Source organism: Haliotis cracherodii, unplaced genomic scaffold (assembly GCF_022045235.1).
Source record: "Haliotis cracherodii isolate W230 unplaced genomic scaffold, xgHalCrac1.p SCAF_12, whole genome shotgun sequence".
NCBI classification, from domain to species: domain Eukaryota; kingdom Metazoa; phylum Mollusca; class Gastropoda; order Lepetellida; family Haliotidae; genus Haliotis; species Haliotis cracherodii.
Genome location: NW_027266267.1, coordinates 40,101,147 through 40,114,116, shown reverse-complemented (window position 1 = coordinate 40,114,116; position 12,970 = coordinate 40,101,147). Strand labels below are relative to the sequence as shown.

At 38.2% G+C, this 12,970-nt stretch overlaps 1 protein-coding gene across 1 annotated transcript in view; it reads left to right on the top strand.

Moving 5' to 3' along the window:
* The first annotated feature begins 1,019 nt into the window (after positions 1–1,019).
* LOC139457893 (scavenger receptor cysteine-rich domain-containing protein DMBT1-like) overlaps positions 1,020–12,970 on the top strand; it is a 59,640-nt gene continuing 47,689 nt past the window's right edge. The window contains exon 1 of the mRNA XM_071239239.1: positions 1,020–1,410. Coding sequence (XP_071095340.1) covers positions 1,020–1,410 — 391 coding nt within the window. The remainder of the gene's footprint in view (positions 1,411–12,970) is intronic.

The following is a 12,970-nucleotide window of genomic DNA, read 5'->3' as shown; positions in this document are numbered from 1 at the left end:
TACGTCAGTCCGTTTTTAGTCTAGTTTCTCTATCAAGCTTTTTTTTCATTTGTTTTGTAAGTTTCTAAGATCTCATATGTGAATCCTGTTGAAAGTGGTTTGATTCCGAACGGGCTCATGTTGAAGTCCTTGGCATAAAACCAAACACCAAAACACCTTGAATAGTTTGGTAGATGTTACTTGTGAAAAAATCAATTCTAATCTCGATGAAAAAAACCCAGTGTATTTAGCCAACGAACATTATAGCATTATCTTTACTTCTATGCTACTTTGTATTGAATAGTGAGCACATTTTGCACATTTATCACTCTCCTCTTTCATATGAAACCCGTGAAGATCCGTGGCAGAATAGGCCTTCAGCAACCCATGCTCATGTTATCAATCACTGGATTGTCTGGTTCAGACTCGATTATTTACAGACCGCCGTCATATAGCTGGAATATTGCTGAGTGTTGCATTAGACAACAAAACAAACTTTCATATGATCATATGAAATATAATCCTAGTTATATTAAATAAAATATCAATAAATATTGCCTGTCCTGCTGTTCATCTCTAATGGGGAATGAAAATGAATTAAGTCTCAATGGTCCCATAATAAGCCTTTGTGATTTCTAAGAAAAGAGAGGAGTTAAGAGTTGTGTGTCATTCTAAACATTTAAGGCGGGATAGATATGGTCATAGAAAGAAACAAGAAACTGAACAGGATATTTTGTGTTTTGAATATAAGGTGAATATACGCAAATAAGCATGAACATATTCTATCTCCAGTTTTTACATAATAAAATGAGTATTAGTTTGACCTATTTGAGAACATTAGGAAATCGAATACAATTTGCAGTCATCAAACCTAACAAGTTCCCATCTCTCTCAACAACTTGACGGAAATTGTGAGAAAGTGTCTATCTTGAAAATATTGCTGAAGTAAGTACTTGTGTTTGTTGTTTGGATATGTGTGATCTTGTATCACTTAAAGTTACATTGCAGAACAGCAAAATGAGACAAACCGAGTAATTTTGATGTTCAGTTGGTTGATTAACCACTTCCCAACAGTACAGGCGATGTGTTGTGTTTCAGCTGGTGCAGTGGTATATGCCCGTCAAGGACGTAATGCAACCTTGTCCTGGAGACTACCCCAGCCTGCTGTCAGGGAGTTTACAGTGAGACGTTATTCATCAGACATTACTCTGTTCCATGTGACCAACTACAACAAGGTGGACATCACTGGCACGTACAGGACAAGAGCAGAGTTTACTGGGAACATTGATTCGTCAGGATCTGGTGTGTTCAGTTTCCTGCTGTATGATGTTGTGTGGAATTCTGACCATGGTGTCTACAGTTGTTACAGGGGTTCACCAGGCTCTAGAGGGGATCTGATGTCTGACTGTGGACAGGTTCTTGATGTCATACGTGAGTATATGGCCACACTGATTGTACAATGCTATTTGTTATAATGTGATGATATGTATTTGGAATCCATAAACTGATACGTTCTTTCAATCATATCCCCTTAAACAGTTTTCATTTCACACACAAAACAGGATTTACTCTGTGCTTATAACTGTCTAACAAAATTTGGAGATATTGATGAAGCACACTATATATATATATATATATATATATATATATATATATATATATATATATATATATATATATATAGTGTGTGTGTGTGTGTGTGTGTGTGTGTGTGTGTCCGATTCTCTCAACTGGCAGTACTGTACCTGATTTAACAGTTCAAAATACTTGTGCTTCATCAATATTTCCAAATTCTGTTAGACAATTATAGTAGGTACCAAACCTGAGGTACCGAGAACGATGCGTAGAAGGACAACTTGGTACTTGGGATGCAAGTGTGACATTTCGTAAGTGACGTCCGAATATTTGCCATTGTTTCCTGAATCTTGTCCATCTCCAAATTCACACACACACACACACACACACACACACACACACACACACACACACACATATATATATATATATATATATATATATATATATATATAGTGTGTGTGTGGGTGGGTGGGTGGGGGGGAGGTTCTATGTTGATGGTATTCTTTTGTGTATTGCCCTTGTCCCAAGGGACACTATGCAATGATGATTTAAATATCAATATGATCAGAGATAACTGTCCAACGCAATAATCAAAATTAGAAAACAGCCTGGGCACCAGGCATATGTTTCTTTCTTCTATTAGTCCATCACTTGATTGTCTGGTTTGTTTACATGTCGCCGCCGGGTGGCATAGTACCGATGTGCCGTGTCAGGCAACACACACATACTTTTTATGCAATTGTGTGAGTGGCGCATGCTACAGGTAGGGTAGGGTGTGCTTACCATTTTCGCGAACACTTGGTGTCTTCACTGATTTTCCGTGTTCCACTCATATTATTTTCACCACTGTGTTGCATTTTGCGCCCAGTGAAATATGTTTTGGTGGATAATCGAGACTTGCTATTCTCTGGCGTTGACGTTTTATGCTTTACCACAAACGTCATTGTTTGTTCTTAGTATTAGTACCTGGCTTCATATGTGCGCAAAACAAAGTCTTCTGTTCTGTTCTTCATAACTGGGTTACTAATTTTAAGTTTTGAAAATCAAACCTCTATTTGTGATGAAGAAAAACATAAAATCATGATCAGAATATATTTCTATTAATTGCATGAAAAGGCAGTGCTGTATAATATAGAATTCACCATCACATATAATTCAGAAGCACGAGTCTATTGTTTCAGTAAGAGATGTAAAAGTGTATTGTCATAAATGCAAGTGTCTACTGGGAAAGGTGTTTCATATTTGAATTTGGCCAGTGCATGTCTGTATTATCTTGGAATTTAATATATTGCATTCTTCACCAAAACAAAGCTAACACTGCCCAAACACACTGCATGTTTAAATAAATATAACCATTACTATTATACCTGTTAAATGCAAGATCTCTTAGCTCTTCAAAAACGTTGACAAGAAAATATGTTCATTATGTGACATTTGTTTTCCATTTGCTGGAATGTTTCTCAAAGAGATCAATATAATAATTGAGGAATCATTGTCTAAATAAACATTATGGCCTGAACTTATTGAAACGCAACAGTATCAGCTGTATGTTGTAGAATATCATTACTACGTGAGTATTAGTCTTTATCGCATACATTCATGACATGTGCCAGAAAATGTCTTTTTACTGTTAGATAGATTTATTGTGATCTATATCTACAGCAAATGTAGATTGAGGCTATATTTGGGTGTTTACTTCACTGGGACATTAACAGGGATTGAATGTCGGCCATATCATTGGTATTTAAAACGTGGTGAAACTTTGTTTTACTTTCTATTGGACCCCATAACGAAAAGAATAGACTTTCTTCAGAGATTTTACAAGTGTAACGAGGGACATGAAAATAAATATGGGTAAGACTAATTATCTCATTTCGAAACAAGTCAAGTGTTAACAGTTTTTGAGATGCAATTGCACCGACAAGAACATTGAAATGGTCATTTACTATAAATGCCTTGGTCCTTCTCAATAAACATTTATTCTTCTGTCCTCGAGTTGAGCCGGATTAGACGAGTTTGTACTGTTGGTCACTCATGCGTTAAATTCTCCACAAAGAAAAAACAAACAAAGTGACAATCGGTATTTTCATGAAAGTAAAAAGTGGAACCCAATGGAGTAGACACAGTATGGTCACATGGTATGGTAACTGAAGTGACAGCATTTGAATAAGCGCTTTTTGCAGTTTATCTAACATTCTATACACAAACGAATAAAAGACATTTAATATGGTATGATGTAATTGGTGTTCGTTGTGAACTCTGCCATCAGCGTTATAAATTTGTTTTATATGTTCCATAACCTAATCTGAAGTTGTGAACTATTTTAATTTCAAAATAAAATAGGTAAGAAAAACTCAAGATCGTCATAGAGAGAGCTTTACACGCATAGATTATATGGTTACAGCAAATAGAAAGGGGTGTTTGATTTATGAAGCATGATCTCAGTCAGTATTTATGTTTTATTAGATGTACCATGTAATAGGTTGCAAGGTAATGTGCAATATCTGGAATTTATCAGGATTATTATTTTTTTCTGTGGTACAACATGTGAGTTACATATGAGTGTGTGTTGGTAAAAGCGATCAAATCATGTTTATGGTCATAAGTAATATCAGCTAATAGCACTGTCCACTGTACGATGCCGATCATATCATAAACATGTGGCACCCGTCACAAACACATGAAAAGGAAGGTCAATTGTTCACCTGCAAAACACGGGAACATATGGTGCAAGTCAGAAAGGGAATTGCACACTCACATACAAATACCAAACAATGTGTTTGGTTATACAGAATATAAAATTTGAAAGTGGGACTAACAGCGTTTACAGCTGTTGTCAAATGTGGGAGACATTCACAAGTACGGGTATCCAGGCAGACCCTCTTTCCACTACACCACGGTGCCTGTCCGTCATTGTACGAAGTTTTAAGAGCAGATTTCGTATTGCCAAAGGTAGTATTTTACACCAAAATCAGGTATGATGTAATAAATTATTATCATGACAATAGTCATAGATTTGATCTTTATTTTCCTCTTTCAAAATTGAACTGCTTTAATAATATATATCACCCTTCCAAGTGTATGTATGTTAAGTTGATAATATGGGGGAAAGGTACAATATCCCTGTATCGATACTGTCTATAATTGCATTCTATATAAAATTCTCTTGGGGTGGCAGATGTCGGGGCTAGGATTTATTTGTATGTTTATGGAAACATTCTAATATGAATCATTTCCTTAAAACAGAAACATAATAGTTCATAACAAACTAAATAGTTATTAGATTATGTAAAGAGGATCAACACATAAGACCCATGCACACGTTGAGGGGTGGGGGCGGGTGTGGAAGGAGTGTACCCACACATCAAAGATTAAAGTCATATTTACAACCTTTACATTATCCTCCCTGAAAGCCATCGTTAAGTTACAGCCTGATGACAATTCAGTGCAGTGCCTCGATGAAGTCGAATTGTGAATGAATTAATTCAAAAGATAACAAGAAGCATACTAAGTGGCAAAATACTGGCGCAGCTTTATTACATAACAATACAGGCGGAGCTTTTAGCAATATTCGAGCAATATCACAGCAGGGGACACCAGAAATGGGCTTCACACATTGTACCCATGGCGGGAATCGAACCCGGGTCTTCGGCGTGACGACCGAACGCTTTAACCACTCGGCTATCCGACTGCCCCAAATACAGGCGGACGTCATGACAAGCAGTAATACACACTACACAGATTACTCAAAGGAGTAACTACAAAACCATTACCAGGTCGGATGGAAATATACACATCATGACCAAATGGGCTGGAACAATAGACGTTGTGACCAAATGGCCTGGAATGAACACATTATGACCAAATGGGCTGGAATATACACAGTACAGTTCATCCTCCGTGACTAAACACAACCTGAGGCGTGAGCTCCAGTCAATCCTGTGCCATTAGATACACTGCCGTCCTCTGTGATTGTGGTACACTTCATGAGGTGCAACATGTACGTTGAGGTTCAACTTACTTACAGTTTATGAGAAACGTGTTACTCCTGCCACGACCTTATGGCAAGCTCTTGCCCCTGTGGATTAAGCATGAGACCAGAAATACAAATGAAACAAGATTGGAAATGAGCGGACAAACCAGCAACCACCTCAGAACCTCTTCAAATGAGTAAACAAATTTGTCATTGCCAATGTCTGACAGGTGGGTGCAAACCTGTCTGAAGAAACCTGTGGGCTATGTTAATTTAATTGTTCCCGTGAACACGCCTTTCAAGGTCTAGGGCACCTTTCTTCCGAATCGGTTAAATCCCTTCCTTTGCATGCTATCACTCTTCCGTCTGGTATGCCCCGCTATGTGACTCTCTGCAGACTATCTAACCATATTAAGTGCATGTAGGGCATCGTGTGAAATTTTGTAAGATCCCAACTCACCATTCGTAGCACATCCATGAGACCATTACCTCCCAAATTAAGCTGGTAAAGGACTGCATCTTAATTTTTGGTGTAGGAATGGCAGCAATGAGCTCAACTTCAATTGTCTTATTTCGTACCGTTTTAAGTTGAGTCAATACTTCTGAAGATTCAGGTCCAATCCCTCTGGCCTTAAAACGGTTCTCCGGTGAGCCCCATGACTAACCATATTTCTATCAGAAATGAGCTGTTAGAACATTTTTCTGCGAATGTACACAGCATATACAGAGATTTCCAGCTATCCCATGTGCAAAGTATGTTATGTGGTATTCCCTTTGTTACCTGTGTTCCCTGCGGCTCCTATCCTAAATTAGTGTGTGTTGTAGGAACTGATATTTGATGACAGGTTTACCACTCATATGGATGAAGAACTGGCCTTGTTGGAGCGTAGAGACAAATGTGTGGTTAGTGACGTGACTTGGCAAATTGGGAGTAGAGAAGCTTGATAACATGATGTACAAACCGACTGTGGGGCAGTAGGTAGGCTCTTTAACATGTCAGTTATAATTGGGTGTCTAACGTCGGGTGTCGTCACCAGAGCTGCTGTATTTCTGTATCCCTGCATGCATTTGCAAAATAAAAGGTTTTCTGAAGGACAGTAGCCAGAGCGTAGCGGTTCCACACTGGAGATAATCGTCCTTGACATACTGGCTATGAAACATGAAATATCATCTACGTGTGCAGTCCAAATCAGAGATATTTCATGTTGGTGACACAACTTGTCAAATAACCTTAATGCAGCTGCGTAGGTATGTTGAGTATTGCTCGTCACTGTTGTTTTGTTTGCCCCAATGGCCTCATATTTTAGATAAGCCACAGATTCCTGGGAACTGGTGTTTGTTTGGTTTTTGCTTCTGATTTCAGCTGGCGAAACATCAGATAAGGAACATATTTGTTGTTTTTTAAAAATAGTATTTATACTAACCTTTGACTAATAAATTAATGTTGAGACAATGAAGGACAGACTGCCCAACAAACTGCATAGTCTTCTCGCATGTAGTTCACTGCTTGTTCAGTATGGAAACAACTGCCTGGTTATCACTGTTTATTATCATTTTTTGGCTCCTGAGCTCATCAGCCCAAATGTTAGACTGAACTTAGACTGAAGTAGGATGGTTCCATGTTAGTCCTATATTCTTCCAATGCTCCGCCCATGAACCATTAGTCCAGCGCCCTGGAAAGTATGTTCCGAACCCATGTGATGTCTCCTTATGTATGTCTGTTTAGAGCTGTCATGCTTCGTTTGTAATCCAGCATTGATCAAGGAATAATGACATTCCAATGAGGTTGTCTAGGAATGGAAGCCAAATCAGAAAGACATCCTTCATATTTATTGTAACCCTAACCTTATGATGAAATGATGAAGCTTCTTGATATCACGGGGGCACGGTTGGCCCAGTCGTCTAAGGCGCCGCGATTCACCGTGTAGAGATGCGTCCCTTCGGCACGCCAGAAATCTATGATTGTGGGTTCGAATCCTGATTCACCCCAATTATGTTTCTAGGTTTGTCAGCACCATACCCGTGCTCGTGGGTTTCACCGAAGTGGAAAACGTCTGAGACCTGCATCATTTCGGGCTTTCCTTAAGCTGACAAGCCGTGATATAACGGGAATACTGTTAAAAGTGGCGTTGAACCCAACTCACTAAAACTCACTCTTAATATCACAAAATCGAATCAGTGGATCTCCGAAGTAAGGCTGTGCCTATGGTTATGGCCCTACCTATGTAATTTAGAGAACCAAGAAGACTTTCGATTGCTGCTATGGTTTACTCGATTCTGACTGTGTCAAGCTGAATTCCAAGGGAATTTATTAATGGGGTTGGTGTTACTATTTTGTGGCTGGCTATTGGCATTAGTAATTCGTCACAAGTTGCTAATAATAAAGACAGGACTTATTGCCATTCAGAATTATCCATTCAAGATCCTCAGCATAGAAAGTCGTCGGAGTAATGCATTAACTCCCCTTGGGAATGTACCGTTCTTTGCACTATCCACTTGACGAAGGTGGATTTTGTTTTCCAAATATTGAGCGACTTATACCACATGCGAATTGTAATGCTTTGCTTATATAATATGTGTGCAAGAACTTGATTCCAGGCAAGTGAATATCACGAGGATTTACCATGAATAACCAGAAAAAATTAAAAGTGTGTTATGATATGGATCGGCCATTCTGTCTAAACTTACTTCATTCACATTTTCTCAAATACAGTTTGTTCCATATTGCGCTGATTCTAGCAAACAAACTAAACTTGCCTCTTTGGGACCCGTGTTATGTAAGTGAATCCTTCTGTGAAACCACAACCAAAAATACTGGCTTTAGTTAACAATAGATAGGAATCCAGGTATTCTAACAGCTGATCTCCTTTGATGGGTGTGTGGCTCAGGTTTCGGGAAAATTATATTGTTAAACTGAAAAATATTAACATCTGGGGCTAGTTGATTTCCTCCAGCTGATTATTTCAATCAGTACTTTGAGAATAGGTGGCTCCAAATACACTGACAGCAAACACGATGAGAGTGGTAATGCTGATTGTGCCAACATTTTCCAGGGAAAGGTTAGGAGTAAACTCTAAAGCTTTACTAGACTGAGTAAAGATGAGGTGCCCTTTTAATGTAAACAACAATGGGGAAATTTGGAAATATGTACCAGCCTACCGGGATTTGTACTAGCCCTGTACTAGCGGGCTAGTGTTAAGTTCAAACCCTTCTAATCCAAACAAAAACCAAAGTTTGGTGCGATTGCTGATTGTGAAGGCTTCTTGAAAGGTTTGAAAGGATTGACACTGATGTATAACATTCACAATTTCGCGTTGATTGTGTCACCGAGTGCAAACACTTTTTGCCGTGAGGGACTATCACAGTTATGTGACACAGACAAGACATATTTTCATAGCGACTGATATTTATCAGTGTATATCCGTAATTACATTATGGACTGCTTATTCACCGGCACAATATGTAAGTTAAATTGTGAAAAAAATGATCTGTAGACTGATTGATTTACACCTTATTTGGTTTAATTTGGAATACATATTGAAAACTGTTATATGTACATGCACACGTCAATATGTTCTGGCATCCGTGTGCACGTATGTATATGTATATATCTGTACACGTATGGGTATATGCATAGGTGTGTGTATGTGTATGTGCATGTAGGTGTGTATATGGGTAAACGTGTTTATTGTGACTATACTGCTTATCCACGGGAAGCTCGTTGCCTTCATCCAGAAAAGCCAGAGCTTGTGGCAAGTATATTTCTTTCTATCCTCTTCTATCATTATACAAAACTAAAAATCATTCCAGTGTGTACATTACACTTCGTTATTTCAAGATAAACATGGTATAATTAATACCATGATAACGTTGATAATGAAAAGACGAAACGAAATGAAGCCATGAATTTATATAGAAAAAATAAATTCTCTATCGTTTGTTTGCAGGATGTCCATATTTCCAAAGATAACACAGATCTTATATAAAACGAAAAGGTTCTTGGTAGTTTTATAATATGAAGAATATAAAACACACAAGACTTGTTTCAACGATAATGGTAAATGTATTATTTTAGACATGATGGTTGATGGTTTAAAGGCCGGCATGCGGGTATAAAAGAGGCAGGTGGTGTGTTCTCCCAGTATAGCACCAGCTGTCTTAATGCTGAGAACAGAGCAACATTCAAATACATTTTATGAAATATTTTTAATACTATCTGGTATTTCAAGATGATAATTGTTAGGACCATGCAAAAGATTGATAGGAATATTTGCTGTGAAAAACATCGGTACAGATAGTCAAATAAGTCTCCATTTAGAAAAGAAATATAATCTTTGTGATTCAAATTTTAATTTCCCTCTTGTCAGTCAGACAGCCAGAGTGCGGTGAGTATTCATAGCAACTTGTCTGGATGGACAGAGAATATCATTCATGGTTTCAAATTACATTCTCCAATCAGCTGGGAGTGAAACTGACCCCCCCCCCCCCCCCCCCCCCCCCCTGCACTGGCCTCCTGCTCTGGGATGATAGCATGGCACACTTTGGGGGACCCTTCATTCTATATCAGTGGGGGTGGAGACATTTGTGCAAGGTATATTTGTTATTGGGTCATCTTTCAGTAAATTTAATGTAAATATTTCCTTAAACCCCAACGTTCAACCACTGATCATTCTAGACACACTCTAATTACCATTTTCTGTACCATGGTTGTTTTGCCATGTATCTCATCCCTACCTCTAAAAAAGTGGGCTCTGGCAAGCACTTGTCTTAGTGACTGACTTCATTATCATTTTTTTTTCAATTGACTACTGACTACAACAAATCTCTTGTTTCTGAATTATCTAACCGATAAAAGTGATCTTCTACTATGGCGGATCAAAGTGGGCGATCACTATTGAAGTACCTGGTAATGATGATGTGAAGAGAGGCATTCTTCAGGTGAAGATACATTTTCAGGCAGAAACTAATATGCCTGCAGCTGCCAATAATGCTGCCGTACTCGATCGTGTCTTGACGTACTACCTCCAAAACCATTGCCTGACTGTCCCAGAAGATCCAACCGTGACACACCTCAGAGCAGGGCCTGGGGACACTGATGACAGGTTTTTCGTCATATCCAAATCATCCATGAAAATGTGCCTAGATGTAGCAGATCAGCATGGGCGGAAATGTTCAAGTGTCAACTGTTCAACTGTCTCTGAAGCAGACCAACTACAAAGGAAATGCTTTAACGATGAACGGTGTTCTACGTCACACCAGTACCGTTTAGCATCATCACCTTATCTTCCCAACAACAAATTCCTAGTTAATGAGAAGCTTGGGCATGCATTTTACAGCAGTGGTTTCATACCTGTCCAGTATAAAGGATTTTATTCAGCTGCTGGTATTGGAAGTCTCTCACAAAGATATAGGAAGGATCAACTGAATTCTTACAAGAACAATGTTCAATCTGAGATTCCTGAGACACAGCGTTATTGGAAGAAGTAGCTGGATATGAACATTTAGATGGTATTAACATTATGTCAGATGCCCGACATGGTTGGCGGAAGAATGCCAAGGACATCAGCGTTGTTGCTCTTGGAGATGCTAGTCTAAAAGTATTAGTGTGTGAGCATATCACATAACATGATCCAGTATCTCTAAGACATGAACGCATTTGGACTGAAAATAATATTACAAATAATATTACTCTCTTTTGGTTCATGTATATTGCCATTAGGGCTTTTAAGCTTGCTGTGTAAAGGGCCTGTCACACACTACCGATGTACATCACCAGGACTAAACCAGAGCAAAAAATTAACAACGGTGAGAAAATTGGCGGAGCTCCGGCGAGAAAGCACTTACAAAATCAAAATTGACCGTAGCAATACCGAAGTAGTACCGGCGTTCCCGTTGTGATACTGTTGTCTTATCGTTGTCCTACCGATGTAAGAGCCGATGTGCTACCGAATACCATTTTTCGATGTTCCACTGTTGACCGGAGCTATAGCAGAGTGATACCGTTGCGCAGCTGATGCCCTACCGGTATCACATCGATACGGTACAAATTGAGGCCACCAGAGAGCCGCCGATCCATTACTGGGCGCTACCGGTGCTCTACCGACATTAACTAAGCCATACCGGAGTACTGCCATTGTAGTCCCGTTGCTCGCTCTGGCAGCGCAACAGCGGAAATTTTTTAGCATGTTCAAAAATTTCTAACTTCGAATACCGTTGCTAAATATGAATCTAATGAATATTTGTCCAAGAGATGGGAGCGATTTATTTCACCCAAGAGATTCAAACAAGTAAATGCATGTTTCGAAGACGAAAAAGGCTGAATTTTCGTAAAATGATTTTCTTACAAAAATCTGACGGTCAATTTTCACACTAGGGGGCGCTGAAGTCATGACTTAGCACTTTTTTGCATTAGGCTACTTCAAAGTAAATGGATGTTTTCATCAAAACTAAAAAAGAAAATTTTAATATTTGGTGTCAAAATAAATAGAATATAAAAACCTACACAAAACTTAAGCGTTCTGATATATTTCTGGTGCAATAATACTTATGTTGGCACAACAAATTGCAAACATAATCAATGTTGACACTTTTCGTTCATTTCCATTCCTTGGCATTAAAAAAATGCATGAATTATATTTTCTGTAACAAAAATGTGTTAGAAATTAAAATAAGTTTTAACCATTCTATTTAAAGTAATTAAAAGGTTATTGCGAAATGAGTGACCATGGTCATATTATAAATGCTGACACAAGGGATTTGATTTGGTATTCATAAATGTTGTCATTTGGATACATTTTAAGAAAAATGAAAGCACCTAAAATAAGAATCTTTAGTTAATGGATTATCAGAAACAAGCTCTGATAGAAAATATAAAGAAGAGCACAAACACAGTTCTCAATTAATTTCAATCCAAAGAGGTATTTTACAGCAGCTTCAATTTACAATATATATTCTTTTAGCTTCCCTTATTGCATAAGACGTTTCATGTCTTATTTAGTATATATGTAACTATGATAATTAATTTCATATTCATAATATCTTGAGATTCTTCTTGAGAATCGAAATGACCACATGTTCGCATTTAAGACGAATTTCAACTGTTCAAATTGTGGCTATCTAAAAGCCATAAATCAAACAGTTACTGACCAATTTGATTATTGCCTGCTCTAAGAGTCATGCTAGTATGACACAAATTGTTATTTAAGATATTTACTTTTGTTCTCTGGAAGCTAATTGACATGTATACCAAACTCACATCTTCAAGACATGATAAACATTAATCTTCTTCATCTGTGTCTGTGTCACTTTCACTGTCTGAACTGTGACTCATACTTGCATCAGCCTGGTCTTCATTTAAATCATCAGGTATGGTCGTCAGTTCCTTAGTGATGCAGCTTGGCATTTGGTCACCATCAGACCAAACAATTTGGTAGGTTACAT